Genomic DNA, 18,567 nt, shown 5'->3' with positions numbered 1-18,567 from the left:
CCTACCCTATGCTTATTCCAGCACACTGTGTTCCTCAGTAACTCCTGTGTTCCCACTGGTTGGAAGGTCTGGGGCCAGTGCCCAGCCTTAGAAGGGAGACCACCAGCTCACAGCCACGTGGGCCAGCAGCATGGCCCCGCCTTGCCGTCCTTTGCCAGGTTATGTAGATCTAAATCCCGTGCTGCGAAAAAGAAAAGGCCTAAATGAAAATATTATCTCCTAGTCTTTCTGTCTTGTCTTGAAGGTGCTTGACATCCTCCAGCACATTCAAACCCTAGACCCCGGGCAGCACGGGGCGGTGGGCTATCTGGTGCAGCACACGTTAGAGCACATTGAGCGCAAGAAGGAGGAGGTGGGCGTGGAGGTGAAGCTGCGCTCCCATGAGAAGCACAGAGACGTCTGCTACTCCATTGGGCTCATTATGAAGCATAAGAGGTGAGTGCCTGTGGTGTCCGTCCCCACGCGGCTGCAGAGGACGCGCAGCGTGCCCCCCGAGCACGCTTCTCAGGAGCCACCGCATCTGAGTGTCCACCGCAGAAACCACCGGAGGCTGAACTGGTCTGAACTGGATCTACTCTTTGTTTTGTCAGAAGGGACTCGCGTTCCTAACTGCGAGTCTTCTAACGGACGATTTGTAAGCAGCGGGTTTTTTCTCTCATTTCCTCATTGTCCTGTTGCTTCTTTTCATCTCCATCCCCTTGAATCTGAGTTGCGGGTAGGGTCCGGTAGGTTGTAGGGCATGCGCGTGGTCGGTTAATAGGCGAAATTAAACTGTCTCCATGGCAACTGTGCTGAATGTCTCCTTGGCAGGCTCGGAGCAGATAGGAGGGGAGGGTTCCTGTTCTCACTGACCTGTGTTCTTGCCAGACCTTTGAGAATGCACTTACGTAGTAAATGACAAACGGTATTTCTTTGTGGTTTTCGTTTGCGTTTCCCTGATTGCAGTCTGATTATGCAGACTGACTAGTAAATGTACAAAAAGCAGCTCCTTCAGGTTTCCTTTTATGAAGCACCTCTTCAAGTACTCTTATTTTTCACCTGAGTTACTTGTCTTTCTTGTTGTTTCATAGTCCTGTGTCCTGCTGCTGGTTTCTGTATGCGTATACATTGCAAATACCTTTTCCTGATTTGGGGCTAGCGTTCTTCGTTCTTTCATTGCATCCTTTTTTTGTCAACTGCATTATGGAAGTTTCAGACATATATCAGTGGAGACGAGTAGAGTGAACTAAGGAATGCTCCCATACCCAGTTTCAGCCATTGTGAGGGTCAGCTTTCACTGTCCCCACCCCCACCTCCCCAAGCCCATACCAGACGTCATTCTTTCTGTAGCTGTTGCAGTATATGTACCTAAAAGGTAAAGGCTTGCTGCGTTGTTTAAAAGTACATTTACCATCCTCTTGTCGTATCTAAGGAAAGACAGACAATTCCTTCACCTCATCACATCAGTCTAGTCAGAGTTGTTCTTGCCCCCGTCACCCTGTGTGTTTTTAACAGTCTGCTTGAATCTGGCTCCTGTAACACTATTAAATTGATTGAGTACTCTTTGCTGTTAGGGACTGAATTTTTCATACCTGATTTAAGGAATCTTAAACCTGTCCTGTGTCATGAAGCTATCTTAGGAATTCTACATTTTGTATCTAGGCCTTTGTTCCACTAATACTGTGCATTGCTCTCAGGCCTGAGTCTTGATACCCATTCCATTTGGATGACCCGTTGTTGTCCCATGACAGTTGGTTGAAGTTTATTCTTTTCCAGCTGAGGTGCTATGTTGATAATAAGAGGGGCTTATAAAGGGGGCCAAGAGTGTCCTGAAAAATGCTTAACAGGGATCAACGCAGGTAAGTTTATAAGGACACGAGCTTCAGAGAACCAAGCCATTATTTTTATATCCCATAGTCGCCGTGATCGGGCCCCGGGGAACTGATTTGCCGCTGCTCTTATGTTGATTAGGTATGGCTATAACTGTGTGATCTATGGTTGGGACCCCACCTGCATGATGGGACACGAGTGGATCCGAAACATGAACGTCCACAGCCTGCCTCATGGCCATCATCAGCCTTTCTATAATGTTCTGGTGGAGGATGGTTCTTGTAGATATGCAGCGCAAGGTAAGTAGCTAGTTCATTTGTACCTGTAATGACACGCAGGCACATCTTAAGTACACATTTGATACTGTGGGCACAGTCATCAGTGTTATTTAGAGATGACAGTTGTCCCATGGCTAACCTCATCAGGCCAATACTCTGCTAAACATGGATAGGTATGCCCTAGTGTTGCCGTGCCATGGGTTAAATAGTCACCGTCCCGAGATTCTCCCCTCCATCACCACCATACCGAGGACCCTGTTCCGGTGCTGTTGCCGACCTCTGTTCTGATTGGTCATTACCTTTGCCAATCAAATTCCTGAAAGTCTTGCTTGCCGGGCCCTGCAGTTGGCTCCCTCCAGGCAGAGAAGGCCAGCCTGTGCCCTGCCCCTATGGCCTGTTGGAGCTGGAGGGCAATGAGTGGACACTGCTGGGGGGACTACCCTAGCACCTCTGGCGTCCTGAGACGAGCAGCCAGCTATGCTCCCCGGAGAAGCCCTCGAGTGGCCACGATGGGAACTGCAGCCCACAGCACTGGCTCTGAGAGCTCCTGGTGCTTGGTCAGCAGGTGCTTGGTGGTGTTTGGGGCCACCGCCAGCTCTGATAGGCGCTAGTCCAGGGGATTCCTGAGGTGGGGACGGATGGGGCCTGCGGAGGCAGGTTAGAGACAGATGCCTGCAGTGTGGGTCTCCCTTTTCTTTGTTCCTCCATTTAATGGGATGAATTTCTTTCATGGCTACCTGTCAAGGCATTCATTCACAGCTTTCATTTTTTGAATAAAAATGAACACAAATGAAGGGGGCCTGGCTGGCTCAGTTGGAAAAGCATGCGACTCTTAATGTCGGGGTCATGAGTTCAAGCCCCACGTTGGGTGTAGAGATTACTAAAAAAAAAAAAAAGGCCATGAATGCTAATGTAGTTCTTCTCTGTGACAGGCAGTGTTCTGATGTATATTAACTGCATTTGAGAGCTACACTTACTATTCTCATCATCGTACTCGTGTTATATGTGAGGAAACTGAGGCACGTGGGCTCATTCACTCTTCAGCGTAACAGAGTATGACTTTGAAGCTAGCACCCTGGCAGAGAGACATGTCCTTAACTGTCATTGCCACACCTTTCCGTGTCTGACCTCAAACGTAGGTTTGACCTAACTCCATATTGTGTTGGTAAAGGCAGTAACAGAAATATTGAATGTGTAAAAATCTTAGAAGTATGAGAAGACTAGAAAGTTTCCTATTTGTGTTAATTCATCAGAAGTTGAAAGACAGTTGTATATAGAATCAAGAGAAAGCCTGTTCATTGAGGCTGCAGGTCACTTAACCTCCATCAGTATAATGGGACAGTGGTAGGAGAGGGTCTGTGTGTGCCCGTGTCAGAGGAAGGGGCCAATAGAGATTGTATCTGACTTTTGAAGTTGTGCCATATAAAAAAAAAAAATCACATAGGGGCGCCTGGGTGGCTCAGTTGGTTGAGCGTCCTACTCTTGGTTTTGGCTCAGGTCATGATCTCAGGGTTGTGGGATCGAGCCCCGTGCTAGGCTCCTGGCTCATCGTGGAGGCGGTTTGGGATTCTTTCTCCCTTTTCCTCTGCCCCTCCCTCTTCCTCTGCCCCTCCCTCCATTTGTTTGTGCTCTCTCTCTCTCTCTCAAATTAAAAACAAAACCAAACAAAAACCCATCATACTAACGATGTCTAAAAACCAACAAATGATTTAAAAACTTGACTTTGTGGACTCTTTGCACCCCCACTGATCACTTGGTAAGCATTTCCCATCATATGTCCTAGAACATATTGTAAGAACAAAGGGGACTTCCTCAGTACCGCACGCCAGTGTCCACAGCTCCGCCATGTGTATGCATTTCTTGTGAGGGTTGATGTTAAGATGTCCAGTTCTGAGTTCTTAGAAACATTTATATTAACTTTAAAATGGGCTTTTCAGAGTCAATAAAACCAGGTATTTGATTTTAGGTGTTCTGAATTTGGCGTCTGTCTTGAAGATTCAGGAATTCATCTCTAACAGATCTAAGTAAACATGCAATGTTAAGTTTAGAGTTATGATATGGTGATTACTTCATAAAAAAAAATTAAAATTAATATCTGGTTGCATTTTTACATTCTAAAACAGATTGAGCTAATTGATTGTGGGTAATGTTAGCAAGTTGCCTTTTTTAGTTTTAAATTCTGAGGCTTTCAGAAAATATTGGACGTGAACAGCTGGTATTTGCCTACGAGAGCTGGCCATCTTCTGCCAGGGGTCCTGGTGGCCCGCGGTCGCGGTTTCCCAAGTGTCGGCTGCATGCCAGCAAGGTGCTGCATCACGGGTCCGGGGAGCGCCATGGCCCTGTGCACTTGGAGGTGCTCAGGGGTGCTTCAGGGGTTCTTGCGCCACCATCTCTGACTTCTGTCCTTCCCCCTCCTCCTTGGTCCAGTTAGTCCGCAGATGACACCAACTCCGTCTCCTGAATATCTGTTGTGTTTCTGGCTCCTCCCCCATTCCTGGCTCCTCCCCCTCCAGGGCCATTCCTAGCTCCTCCCCCTCCAGGGCCATTCCTGGCTCCTCCCCCTCCAGGGCCACAGTTATTCCTTGCTTGCTCTGTGCCAGCTTTCTCACTGGCATCTCCCAGACTCCCCTGCAGGGCCCAGAGGTGACCTGGACCCTCCCTCACAGCTTCATTTCTGTTCCCACTTCCGTCATACTCCAGCCCAGCAAGCTTTGTTATTCCTTGAGACTGTCCTTCTCTCACGTTTTCACAAAGGTGGTTGTCCCTTACGAACAGGCTCTTTTCCCCCCCCGCCACTCTCTGACAGAGCTCAGATCGAGTCATCTGTTCCTGCTTTGAGCTCCCTGACACCCCACCCCCTCTGAGTCCTCACACCGTCAGGGGAGTTGCAGTGTTTCCCGTTGAACCATCTGGCTGTCAGTCCAGTAAGCTCCAGGAGTGCAGAGCCACAGCCCAGTCTGCCTGTCCGGTGCTGAGGCCCCATAGATGTTCACATCTCTCTGACAGAGCAGCTTACAAACGGAAGTGTATAATAATGAGATGAATGTAAGTAGCAGGTTGTTAATAAGATGCTAACTGTTTTTACAACTTGGTTTGAGAGCATTTTTCGAACTTGCTTAAAATAGGGTTAAAACCTCGAATACCCCATACACCTTCCATTAGATTGAACAGCTAGCATTTACCATATTTGTTTCGTCTCTAGATAGAGATTTCAGGTTTTTGCTGAACCGTTTGAGACTATCGCAGACATCAGGACTTAAATTCTGAATCACGCATCTTCTAAGAATAAGACACTTCTCTGCATTACTGTAGTTACATCACCACACATAGCAAGTAACAGTGATCTGCTCTCTCGTACTGGGTCAGTGGTCACATTTTCCAGTTGTCACAGCGTAACTTTGATAGCTGTTGGTTTGTTTTCACATCATGATCCAGCCAGGATTCACACAAGTGATCCCACACTTGGTTGGTATGTCTCTAAGGCATAGTCCTCTCTTAGTAAGACCAGTCATTTCCTTATTCCTCACTTTGTTTTCTTCCTTTTTCATGTGACTTTCACTTTTCGAAATGTCCAGGACTATTGTCTTGTAAATTGCCTAACATTCTGGATCTGTCTCACTTTCCTTGTCTGTATTGTCTGTAAACCGGAAGCTGATCAGGTCTGAGGCTTGATTAGATCAGGTTAATATTTTGGGCTCGAATGCTTCTTGTCAGATGCATGTGTGTCCTGCGCACGTCTTCTCCAGAGCCCCTTTGATGTTTCACTGTTCGTAGGTGGAGTTTGGTCAGTTGGCTAAGATCCGTGTAAGGGACAGTTTTCCCTTTGCAACTAACACTGTGATGTCCTGCGAATATCCTGTTCCCCGATAACCATGATCCCTTATTTTGTTTTAGCACCTGTTGACTCTCCTTGCCTAAATTATTATAGGAGAGTTGCAGAATGGTGATTTTTCTGCTGTTGTTCTCCCTGCTTCTGTAAATAAGAGCTTTCCTGCGCGGTCCCCCTCTGCCCCCCCTTCCCCCCCTCCCCCTCTCTCCCTCCCCACTTATCCCTCTGTTTCTGTCTCTCTCACTTCTACCCCTTCTCCTCCCATAAATTCCTGGATTTTTATTTAGTCAATGTGTTAAAATCATTTGGGACAATTTATGCTCAGATTAACCCATGTTTAGCCAGAGGGAAACCTTGAGAGGCCAAATTTAAATTTAAAAAACACTGGGGTACCTGGCTGGCTCAGTTGGTAATGCAGCTTTTGACCTCGGGGCCCTGAGTTTGAGCCCCATGTCGGGTATAGAGATTACTTAAAATCTTTAAAAAAAAAAAAAAGCCTTACTCAAATTATTTTTGAACATTTCTGGGTTAATTTATTTGCATCAGATCATTTTGTTTTTAAATTTTTTCTTGATTTAAATTTTCAGCCTGTGACTCAGGTAATCCTATTAACTTGGGTAGAGCCCACTGGTGAATGCTTTCCTAATTATAAGCTCTCCACAGTGAGTTGAAGAGTGAATTGTAAGCCACATCCATGCATGACATCCTCAAATCGTTTTAGTCTGCGTAATTAAGAGCATTTTTTTCTCAATATGTTAGATTATACCTAAATCCAAATAGGGTGATAGACAGCATCTTGCATGTGTTTATCTTTTGTTCCCAGTAGGGGGCGTGCTTCAGGACTTTCTGGACACCAGGGAGGAGCAGCACCTCCTGTCTCAGCTTCCCTGTGTACTTCTTAGATACTGCAGAAAGTGAACATCAGAGATGGTCTGAATCCAAGTCAGCTGCCCATATGGGAAGGCTAGGAATTTACTGCAATGTGAAAATCCAGTTCTTGCGTGTGTCTTGTAGAGAATGAGCAAACGCCTCAGAGGGTGCCTCACCAAGTGTCAGCTCCCCATTCCGTCATTTGTCTTACACTTCGGAACAAGTTTCCACCCACGAGCAGTCCGTGGCCATCCGCACGTGCTGGCAAGTGCGTGAGAAGGCCCCGTGGGAGGGTGGAGTATACATTTGCAGCCATTTCAGAGGGGCTATGGCTGTTTGTTTTAAACTGTGAATATCTCAAGTGCTCATCCTCCTCTGTCCCAGCAGTGCCACCCCTGGGTCCCTCCACTGGAGACACTCAAGTGGGTATCTGTGTTCTTGTTACAATAGGACAAAGGTGTCATTCGTGAAGACTCCCCTGGTAAACCGGGTCTGTCCAAACTGTGGAATGTTAAGCTACAGTTAAACCAAATGCAGATAAATGGTTACAGTGTGCTGGGTATAAACACACCTAAAATAATACCAAATTCTCTTTATATGTAGTTGTTTTTAGCTACTTCTATTTGTGTTCACAGAAGAAGGTCTAGAAGGATATACTCACAGTGAGTGGTTTCTTCTCGGGAGGGGAGGACTCTACATGATATTGCCATAGTTTTATAGAACTATATTTATGTATCTGGGTAGGTGATTTTGGTTTTTGGTTTTTGGTTTTTTTTTTTAAGTAGGCTCCATGCCCACGTGGGGCTGGAACTCATGACCCTGAGATTGAGTTGCATGCTCTACCAGCTGAGCCAGCCAGCTGCCCCTGGGTAGCTGAATATTTAAAATAAAATATTTTATTTATTTATTTATTTATTTATTTAATTTATTTATTTTTAAGATTTTTTAAATTTATTTATTTGACAGCCAGAGAGAGAGGGAACACAAGCAGGGGGAGTGGGGGAGGAAGAAGCAGGCTTCCTGCTGAGTGGGGAGCCTGATGGGCTCCATCCCAGGACCCTGGGATCATGCCCTGAGCCGAAGGCAGATGCTTAACGACTGAGCCACCCAGGTACCCCTAAAATATTTTATTTTAAAAAAGCAGACACATTGCTGTAAAAATGCCAAGGAAATTGGGAAACACTTAAGATTTCTTCAGGACTTTTAAGTAGGCCTTGATATTTTCTCACTATAAGTTTTATATTGCTTAGATTTTTCATTCCTCTTCAGGTAAGTTTTTTTTTAAACTTTATTTAGTGGATTTCCCCCTCTTAATTCAGAGTCGCCATCTTCATTATCCTTTCTCCTCAGAAATGTTTTTATCGGAGCACCTGGGTGGCTCAGTCAGTTAAGCATCTGACTCTTGATTTCGGCTCAGGTCATGATCTCAGGGTCCTGGGACTGAACACCGCATGGGGCTCTGCGCTCAGCAGGAAGTCGGCTTGAGATTCTGAGATTCTCTCCCCCTCTCTCTCTGCCCCTCTCCCTGCTCATGCTCGCTCTCTCTCTCTCTCTCTCTCTCTCTCTCCAAAAAAGAAATCTTTTTTTTTTTTTTTTTAAGATTTTATTTATTCATTTGAAACAGAGATAGAAGGAGCAGGAGGCAGAAGGAGAAGCAGACTCCTTGCTGAGCTGGGAGACTGATGTGGGGCTCAATCCTAGGACCCTGGAATCATGACCTGAGCTGAAGGCAGATGCTTAACCATCTGAGCCACCCAGGCACCCCCAAAATAAATCTTTCTTTAAAAAAAAGGTTTTTAGGGGCGCCTGGGTGGCACAGCGGTTAAGCGTCTGCCTTCGGCTCAGGGCATGATCCCGGCGTTGTGGGATCGAGCCCCACATCAGGCTCCTCCGCTGTGAACCTGCTTCTTCCTCTCCCACTCCCCCTGCTTGTGTTCCCTCTCTCGCTGGCTGTCTCTATCTCTGTCAAATAAATAAATAAAATCTTTAAAAAAAAAAAGTTTTTATTTTTATTTATTTTTAAGATTTTATTTATTTGACAGAGAGAGACAGCCAGCGAGAGAGGGAACACAGCAGGGGGAGTGGGAGAGGAAGAAGCAGGCTCCTAGCAGAAAAGCCTGATGTGGGGCTCGATCCCAGAACGCCGGGATCACGCCCTGAGCCGAAGGCAGATGCTTAACGACTGTGCCACCCAGACGCCCCCCAAAAAATGTTTTTATTAATACCTCTTTCCTGTTTTGCTAGGAGCCTGGGCAGGTAAATAAATGCACAGAACCTAGCCCCTGTCCCTCCTTACCGGCCAGGTATGGGACCACAAGCACCACCTTGGACTGCCCCTGACCCCTCACGTGACTTCCAGACGTCTGTCTGTGCTTCCCGTGCCTCTTGTTGGGCCTTCACACACAATTCCCTGCAGCAACTGCCGGCTCACATTATCCTTCCAGATCCATGATAAAACCTAACCTTGACCTTTCTCTTCTCCCAGTTCTCAAGCTGCTACTTAATACACAGAAAAACGGGGAGGGAGAGACAATGCTAAAACATACGTCTGAATTCTTTTTGAGGGATTGCTATCAGCCTGTTGGTCTAGACAGTTCTTTGTTTTAGCGACTGTCCTGTGCGTTTCTTTAGCAGTGGCCCTGGCCTCCTCCCACCTGACATCAGTGGCAGCCCCCAGTTGTGACAACCAAATCTGTCTTCAGATATTTCTGAGTGTTCTGCCAGGGCAGAATAGCCCCCTGTGGGGAACCACTGCTCTCAACAAACTGGCAACAGAGCTGTTGTTCTAAATTACCGACTTGAATCTTTTTAAATATTTCCATCCTGGCTACTAATGACGGGTAATGGTGGCTCCTCCGAGCAAAAGGGTTTTTATGCCTCTTGGTGGTAGCACCGTCCCCCCCTCCCCCTCCCCCCCCCCCCCCCCCACTTCTGTGTTCCTCTGCAGGGACCCTGAGGTCCCCCCCGCCCCGCCCGTGGGCCTGCCTAACAAAGTGCTGCCCTCGGGAGGGAGGGGCGTTTTCTCAGCAGTGGCGTCTAAACATCTGAGGGTTTTTCCTTAGAAACCTGTAACACCTAAAGAAGGGAGATCAGGTTCTCTACAGAGATCTCATCGTAACAGTAGCTGTTAGGGTTTGCAGACTTCTCAGTCTCCCTTTTGAAGAGCCTCGGGCTCCTGTGTCCACAGAACATCGTCAGCCAGGGCCTGCCCTGCCAGGGCCGCTGTGGGCCCTCGGGTCAGTCCCCACTCCTGCATCCCTGCCCCCGCTCTGTGGTGTGTCTCCTCCTCTGCCACCCTCAGCTCTGGACCTGGGTTCGAGGCCCGGATGCATCCTGGGCCAGGGCTTTCTGTCCATGTCACAGTTCACTCAGCTGCAGACGGGAGTGGGGACACGGGCCCCCTGGGGAGTGACGTATGCGCCCGCCGGGAGCTGGAGTCTGGCGGGAGTGCCCCCCCGGCCACACTCCGTGGGAAACTAGCTGTGCCGCGGACGGAGCAGCCCCAAAGCGTGGCCTCCAGGCTCACTGTCCTTCCTATCTGGCAGCGTGGCATGTTGCTGCCCCTTCCCTCGCAGCGTGTGGGAAACAGGTCACTCGTTTTCCTGGCTTCGTCTTCTGAGGAGCAAGTGTGCTGTCGTGAGCACGGTGAACCGCGTCGGACAGTCCGTCCGCTCTGACACGCACACCCTCCTAAGTGAGGGCGGGGTGGTCGCCCAACGTCACCTTTGCACTGGCCTTGTGTGCGTCTTCCTCAGGAGCTCCCGGTATACCTGAGCGTGTTCTCCGAACTGCAGTCTGGTAGCACAGTGTTTCTTCAAATCCTTTCCCGTCTTATGGTTAAAAAAAAAAAAAGTTACAGATCGAATCATGCGACTCCTTCCCCCTCCCAACTCCAGGTCAAGTCAGTGCTTCCAAAAGATGCTCCTGTGGAGGCTGGGGACACTCGGCCTCTGGGTGGAGGGGGCCGAACACCCTGAATTGTCATGTCAGGACGTTTAACCAAGGCATCGAGGGCTGCACTGGCGTGTGTTAGACTCGCTTGAATTAACCCGAGTGAAGGGCCGTCCAGGGTCTTTGTGGGTCAGAACCGAGCCTGCCCTGGTCCCTGCCCTGCCCAGCTCTTCTTGGTGCCAGGTCGTGGGGGCTGTGGCTCAGCTTCTCCTGGATGCAGGGCTCAAGACACCATCCTGTCATTGGGCTTTTGGGGGAGAGCCATTTTTCAAAGTTTTGGGGGGGAAAAGTGATGTGAAAGGATTTTAGCCTTTTAAATACCTTGCCTGTATTGTTCTCTGTTTGTTTTAATCATTTCATTTTAAAGGAGTCTGTCTGTTTCTCTGGTGGCAGAATGGCTAGCCGGGAGAGGAGGTAGCATGGTTTCCTAGGAGACCGTGCAAGTAGTGACAGCCCACATCCGCACAGGTTGGAGGTGCAAGCCGCTCATCGGCTCCTCCCCCGGGCTCCGCGCAGCCCTGAGCAGGCTCGCCTGCTGAAGCAGGCGGCCAGTATTGAAGGGAGCCAGGGGGAGGAGTGCGGTCTGTGTGAGAGCACTCCATTAGTAGACAAGAAGGATGGCAGGTGCGAGACTTGGAGCGGCACGGTGTGGAGGCTTCCCGGGTCGAACCTCTGGCAGACGACGGGCAGGCTCGGATGCCCTGGCCCCTAGGCTTGGCTTTGGTGCAGTCAAGTCAGAGGGGCATGATGAGTCTGTGGTTAGCCAGCCCCCCAGAGATGGCTGGAGATTTGCCGGGGCCGACCTCTTGCTCAGAGAATAGGAGAACATTCTGTTTAGTGTGGAGCTGGGGGTGGCCCATCGCTCCGTCCCCCAGCTGCCTGCACTGCCATTGTCCTGTTACCTCCTTCAGATTCCGTAAACGTGTCTCTCCTTTTCCTCCATGTCAAAAATGCCAACGAAAGGGGTGAGAGATAGGAAGATGCTGCAGGAATGTCCGTTTTAACGGCGATTGTCCATGTGCCTCTTTACCAACAGAGAACTTGGAATATAACGTGGAGCCTCAAGAAATCTCGCACCCTGATGTCGGACGCTATTTCTCAGAGTTTACCGGCACACACTACATCCCGAACGCGGAGCTAGAAATCCGGTATCCAGAGGACCTGGAGTCTGTGTATGAAACGGTGCAGAATATTTACAGTGCAAAGAAGGAGGACGTAGAGTAACGTCTAGTAGAGGACACTGCACCTTTGCTGCTGCTGCTGTCCTCCAGGAGAACAGGATTCCGCAAGAAGACGTCTCCATGGAGCCCTCTGGATTCACACCACCAGGAAAGCCACTTAACCAGTAGCGCTGGTTGCGTCCTACCAAGTTTAAATAACGTGTGCTCTCCTCCAGCTGCAAAGACAATGTTGCTCTCCGCCTACACTAGTGAATTCATTTGACGGCACTGTGTTCAGTGGCATGGCTTGTGTGCTTGTCCTGTGGTGACAGTTCGTGACATTGTCTTCATGAGGTCTCACAGTCGACACTCTTAGAGTCATTCTTCCTGCTCACTTCCCGTACGTGTGTCTCCACCTGTCAGAACATTTCATTTGCCAGAGGGGGTCCCATGTTGGCAATAATTTCTTTCTGATTTCTCTGCGGAACACGTGCAGTCCTGAGTCGGGGCTGCTTGTCTTTTTACCCTGAGTTTAGTTGCTTATTCAGAGGGGAAGCTGTGAGTGATTGTGGTGCATCTGAGAGATGGGGACATTAACAGACTAATGGTAATCAGAATCATCCACATTTATTTTTTCTAATATTTGAAACAGATTTCAGGTGTTTTGTCTTCTCCTTCATTGAATTGGGAGAATGGCGTAGCTTTTCCTTCCGTGTTCCTCTCAGATTTATGCTCATCTCTCTGCGAGTCCTTGATTTTCTGTTCATTACATAATACCTGAGAAAGTGCATAATGATGGCCTTTATGGATGGATTGTCCCACGTTCATCTACTATTCCTCCCTTTAAAATAACTACTTTTTTTTCTTTTGATTTTAAAAGTTGTTCCAGTATCATGAGTAGATCTTAAGTCAGTGGTGGGTTCTCTTTATAGTAGGAAGTATAATCTGGTATTAAAATGTTTGCTTTTAGAAACCATACGCAGTGGTCTCCAAAGACCTGAAAAGGTTTCACTTTTGTAATCAGAAAAAAAGAAATAATGAAACTTACAAGTTTTTTAAAAAGGAAAGAGGAGGTTCCATGCTCCCTGTCATCCCTTAGAATCACTCTAAGACCCTTTGGGGTGGAAACAAGTAAAACATCTTTAATTTGAAGAGTGTTCGATCAGTGGGGAAGGGGGGGGGGTGTCCTTCTGCTTTCTCGAAATACTGTTGTCCTGAAGATACCACTGGCTCCCGCTCCGCGCCCTTAGTCCCTGAGCGTGAGGGCCCCGGGTCCTTGCACAGCTCCAAACGCCTGCCGCTCTCCACCTGCCTGTTCTCAACAAGCTAGCTAATTCGTAGTTAACCAGTAGAAGCTAACGTCTGGAGTTAGAACCTAGTTGCTTTACTCTCTGAGTTGAAAAGAACCCAGTTGCTCTGGTGAGTGAGGCTTCGGGGGGGCCGTGATCTGGCCCTGCCTCACCACCCTTCTGCGTATTTGCATGCTGTTTTTCCACGCCGTGTTTGATGACTGCCTCTCGTTTAGCCCTTGGAAGCCCTGGGATGACCGAGGTTTGGGGAAGCCACCTGAGACCACTTAGTAGTACCTGGCGGCTGGTAAGCAGTTACTAGAGATGAGGGTCTGGTGGGCCGGCTCCTGCCAGCCTGAGTAAGCGCTCGCCAGTGTCCGCATCCCTTGTCAGTCAGATCCAGAGCCCGATGGGTTAGGTCTGCCTGGGAAATGTGACCACTCACAGCACCCAGCCTGCTGAGGCTGGGGGTCTTAACACTACTCTCGTTTAAAGGTGAGAACTAGTTAATCTGGAGCTAATACTAACCAGATGCATTACTAAGAAACTGTGGAGCATGCTGAGTTATAATCATCGGTTTTCTGGTTTGATTTCCTTTTTTTCTTAGAGTAACATCAAAGCCAAGAAGGATGGTTTTACCTTTACTGACCCAATGTAAATATGTATCTAGACCGTTTTTAAATGTTTCTTCATGAATGCTTCATTTGGCTCCAGGAAGCCTGTGTCACCTGTGTAAGTTGGTATTTGGGCACTTTATATTTTTCTAAAAACGTGTTTTGGATCTCCTGTACTCTAATAAACCATAAGTTTCTTTTTAAAATTTTTTCCAAAAGTTTTCTCCATTTTAAAAAGCCCTGTTACAACAAAGTAGGAGTTTCACGATGTTAAAATATTAAATATTTGGATATAGTAACTTCTTTCTCTTCAAATGAATGCCAAGATTTTTTTGTACAATGATTAATAAATGGAACTTACCCAGAGAAACCACACAAGTGGCCTGCCCAATTTCGTTTCGGAACAGAAAGCCTGGCCTTAACAACAGCAGAATGTCTCTGGTTTCTCTTCTGATCCAAACATGCAAACATTTGCTGTACTGAATTTTTCGTAACGTTGGTGAGTGCTCAGGGTACCTTTATTCCGTGGGCTCCTTGCCAGATGTCAGTTCTGTAAGCGGGCTGTCTGTCGAGAGCACCTGGTTGCCATGCAAACATTGCAGCTTGTCGCCAATGTTACACAGTCTGTGTTATGAAGTGGGAAAGGCAGGTTCTCGGTGCGTCGTTAGCATTGATGTGATAGCTGCGTGACATGCCGCATGTCCGCAGAGCCCCGCGGGGTGCCCATTCTCCGGGGGATGCGCTGCGCGCTGTGCGGGGAGGACCAGGCCAGTCACCAGCGTCCTGCGCCGCGGTGGGTCTCAGACCGTGAATGTACTGTTGTGCATTGTGATTTTATGAGAGGAGAATGTCGTGTGCCATGTCTTCCCTACTTCTTAGACCGTAGAACTTTCCTCCCCCACCCCCACACACGCACGCGCACACACACACAGCAGCCTGAGGTCCATTGTTTGCAGACATACTTTGGGAAATACTGTGTCACCAGTTACGTCCAAAACTAGTCTCTGTTCACCTCAGACTAGTTTGGCCAAGCGTCTCGTTTGAAAACTTCCATCTAATTGGATTTTGAAAGGCTGGCTTCGTGTTGTCTGCGCCTGAACCTCACAACAGATCTCATTCCAAGTGCATTTACCCAGCAAAATTGTTTTATCATGAAAACCAGCATTAATACTGTTGCTAAATCAGTTTCACATTTTCTAATCTACGTAAAGTCGTGTTCTAATTTTAAAATGTCTCAGTCTTTCTTAACGTTTTAAATTGAGTCAAACATTCATGTTCTAGGCTTTCTTGTACCATTAGAAGGAGAAATGCTGTTTTCCTTACTCCATATTTCAAGTAAATAAAATTGGATTACCAGCAACTTTTTAATTTAGAGGTATCCTGTGGCCATAATAATCAAGGTGTAGCTCTTCATGTTTTTCTGGCTGTGTTTTGGAGGAAAGGGGAGGATGTTCACCTAGACGAAATGCAGAATTTGGCTTTATGACGGTTTATTTCTGGAGATGTCGGTAGTTGTATTGCATGTGCCCTTTTGTACCGCAAGCTTCCTTTGAGCCAGCCGTGGCCTGAACTAGAATCTCCACAGCAACCCTCCAAGGCAGGGCCAGGTAGTCAGTATTTTTGCGGGCCACGGAAGGTCACATGTTCTTTGTTTTGAAAAACGTGGAAGACCTTCTCAGCTCAAGGGCTGTAAAGAAATGGGCCGTGGGCTGGGTCTGGCCTGTGGCCGGCAGTGTGCGGATCCCTGTCGAGGTGTAGGCCTGCCAGCATCCCACTGTCCAGCCGGGAAGTCGGGAGTGTACCGCTGGGAGGCGGCACGGCTGGTGGGACGCCCAGGTGTCTGACCTCCGAGCTCCAGCTCCTGACAACCACACTACCGCCAACTTTAGCAACTACCTCGCACTGGTTTGATCTTTTTTGCCTTGCAGCCACTTTAACTTCTGAACGTTTCAGTTCTGAACACTTAGAATCTTGAGAGGAAAGGACATTCCTTTGGTGAATAAAATTCTGTGCAATTATAGAATAAATGTATTATGGCCATTTAGCGATGATTGTATTAGGGTAATGCTAGTTCTGTAATAAATAGACCCAAAAATATCCTGTGGCTTGAACACAAAAGAACTTTCTTGCTCACCTACCACCGGCAGGTGAATGGGGGAGGGGCCGACCGCTGCTGTCTGTCTGGGGGGTGGGGCTCTGCGGCCTCAAAGGGGAGTGAGCACGGAGGGACGCATCTGGGAGGGTTCAGTGTGCCAAGGCTGGGGGTGGCCCTTGGCAGTGCCACTCACGTTTCACAAAGGAGGCTGGGAATGAAGACACAAACACGTGGCCAGTCCACTGTGGGCATGCTCTCCCCACAGCAGGACATACCCCCTTCCCAGGGAGACAGCCTCTGTGAGCTCAAGCTGTCTGTGATGGCAAATATTGCCCGTGTCAGTGGCACCCAGAAACATATTGCTTGCTCCTGCCACAGCACAGCCCCCAGGCCGCGGGAGAGACTCCTCACGGGTCCCACTGCTAGCCGCCATCTGCAGTCCCCACAGCAGATGACCATGGGAGGGAAGGAGAGGAGGCCTCGGGCCAAGCCACATCTGTCACGTCTGCCTCAATAACCAGACACGCCACAGACCCACAACCCAACTCCAGAGGAGGCTGGGGAAATGGCCTCCCGTGTGCCCAGGAGGAAAAGGAAAGTTGGGGGCTCCACCTGGTCTGTGCCACTCACCGGAAGCCTCTCCTACCCACTTCCTGCATCCTGCCCAGAGTCAGTCCAGCGTGGCTCCTTGGGGACCAGCCCCATGAACCAGACCTCCTCCCCCTAGTGCCCATTCAATGGGGATGCAGAGGCCAGACAGCTGCAGTAGGGACTACCCCCCGCCCCCCAGGAAAAAGAACGAAGGAGACCCACACAAGCTGCTGTGCTCCCTCCCTGTGGTGAGATCCTGCTGGGCAGGCACCATGAGGACACTCCCCACCCCCCCACCCCCATCCTGGCAGGGCTGGGGAGAGTGGTTGCTGCGCCAGTCCTGCCCTCTGAACCCAGCCCTCCCAGGTCACCCCACTAGTACAGGTCGGGGGTGCATCCTCCCTGGGAGCTGGGCAACTTCTGCAGTGTGCTTCCTGCCTGCTGCAGGTTGGGGGGGCCAGCCCCAGACTATTACTTCTACAAAAGCTTGTGAATCCTCTGGCGATGATCCCCTCAGACGCTCAGGCTACTGACCTGTCTGTGCCTATGACCGTAGCCAGAGTTCTTTTCCGGAACTTTACAGGCTGCTTTATTTCCTTGGGGCTCTGCTCCGTGCCTATCTCCCCACCACACCCCGCCCATCCCCGACTTAAGGACTGCGGATAATCGCCAAAGCTGAGCCCAGCTGTTTAGCGGGCCCGCCCTGCTCTAAGTGATTCTCATCCTCCCCTCTGGTTGGGGCTGCACAGGAGCAGTTCTGTTTGTAACATAGGGAGCCCAGGATTTCGGACTTCTGGTTCTCACACCAGCGCCTTTTCCCCTGAGCATCTCTCTTGTGTACCTTGCTGTGAGCAGCAAAGGGCCACCGGGGACACGGTGTTCTGCCTCTCCAACTACTTCCCCCAGACCAGCGGCAGCGCCAGCGGCTCCACCTTGCAAACCAGAAGCATAGATTTTACCAAGTATGACCCCAAACACAGCCCTCCCACCTCCCAGCCTGCGGTCTGTGTGCCTTGCCACCCGACTGCCAAGCGGATACCGTACAATTTAGGTTTTTGTTAGGGCAGTCCCCCTTTCAAGGGTTTTTGTTTTGGCCTGGGGAGAGGCAGACGGTGGTTTAAGTTTAAAATAGCCTAATGTTTCCATAGGAAGTTCTTTCTTGGCTGTAAAAAAAAAAAAAAAAAAAAAACTAAGGACAATGATGGCAAGTTTTCTGGGGACAGGAAGACTAAAAGCAAGTTGTTTAGTGAACTTAAGGAATTGACAGAAGAAAGAAAAGAAATTTGGGGGAGAACCAGTGGGGACAGCATGCATTATAGAATCATTGCGTGATCAGATTTTCCAACTATTTCCCTTAGAATGACAAATCTTGGGGCGCCTGGTAGAGCTCGGTTGGTAAAGCGTGTGACTCAATCTCAGGGTTGTAAGTTTGAACCCCACATTGGGTGTAGAGCTCAAACTTACACTTGTTTTTTATTTAAAAAACAAAATCTTGGGGCTCCTGGGTGGCACAGCGGTTAAGCGTCTGCCATCGGCTCAGGGCGTCATCCCAGCGTTATGGGATCGAGCCCCACATCAGGCTCCTCTGCTATGAGCCTGCTTCTTCCTCTCCCGCTCCCCCTGCTTGGTGTTCCCTCTCTCGCTGGCTGTCTCTATCTCTGTCGAATAAATAAATAAAATCTTTAAAAAAAAAAAAAAAACAAAATCTTTAAAAAATGGCAGAAATCTTAATGGAAATTTTCATATTCAACCCGCAGAAATCGGGGAACCCAGAGAACACTTTGAACGAAGGTTCTCCCTGTCTCCAAAACATTGTCATCCCCAGGTCTTAGAACTCACTAATAACCCGCCGCTTACTCTATGGTGATGTCCTCAGTCGTGGCTACAGGACAGGAAGACATTGACTGACTTCCCCCCTTCTAGGTCCTTTTGGCTGGTCTGACAATTAAATTGACACAAGACAGATAAACAGGAGAAGAAAATAATGAATTTAGTATCTTACTTACAGGAGCCCATAGAAATGAGAGACTCAGAGACATGCCCAAAGTAGGCAGCTTTTATACCTTCCAGACAAACAATAC

General features: G+C 48.7%; 2 protein-coding genes across 2 annotated transcripts in view; both read left to right on the top strand.

The window, feature by feature from the left end:
- The window catches only part of FBXO21 (F-box protein 21), a 46,353-nt gene extending 31,412 nt beyond the window's left edge, over positions 1–14,941 (top strand). The window contains exons 10-12 of the mRNA XM_034637979.1: positions 224–435; positions 1,951–2,108; positions 11,774–14,941. Coding sequence (XP_034493870.1) covers positions 224–435; positions 1,951–2,108; positions 11,774–11,961 — 558 coding nt within the window. The 3' untranslated portion in view covers positions 11,962–14,941. The remainder of the gene's footprint in view (positions 1–223; positions 436–1,950; positions 2,109–11,773) is intronic.
- TESC (tescalcin) overlaps positions 14,499–18,567 on the top strand; it is a 73,534-nt gene continuing 69,465 nt past the window's right edge. Inside the window, exon 1 of the mRNA XM_034637978.1 lies at positions 14,499–14,593. Within this exon, the coding sequence (XP_034493869.1) occupies positions 14,499–14,593 (95 nt within the window). The remainder of the gene's footprint in view (positions 14,594–18,567) is intronic.

This window comes from Ailuropoda melanoleuca, chromosome 12 (genome assembly GCF_002007445.2).
Source record: "Ailuropoda melanoleuca isolate Jingjing chromosome 12, ASM200744v2, whole genome shotgun sequence".
In the NCBI taxonomy this organism is placed as follows: Eukaryota; Metazoa; Chordata; class Mammalia; order Carnivora; family Ursidae; genus Ailuropoda; species Ailuropoda melanoleuca.
Note: the sequence above shows the minus strand (reverse complement) of the source record. Positions and strands in the feature narration are given on the sequence as shown.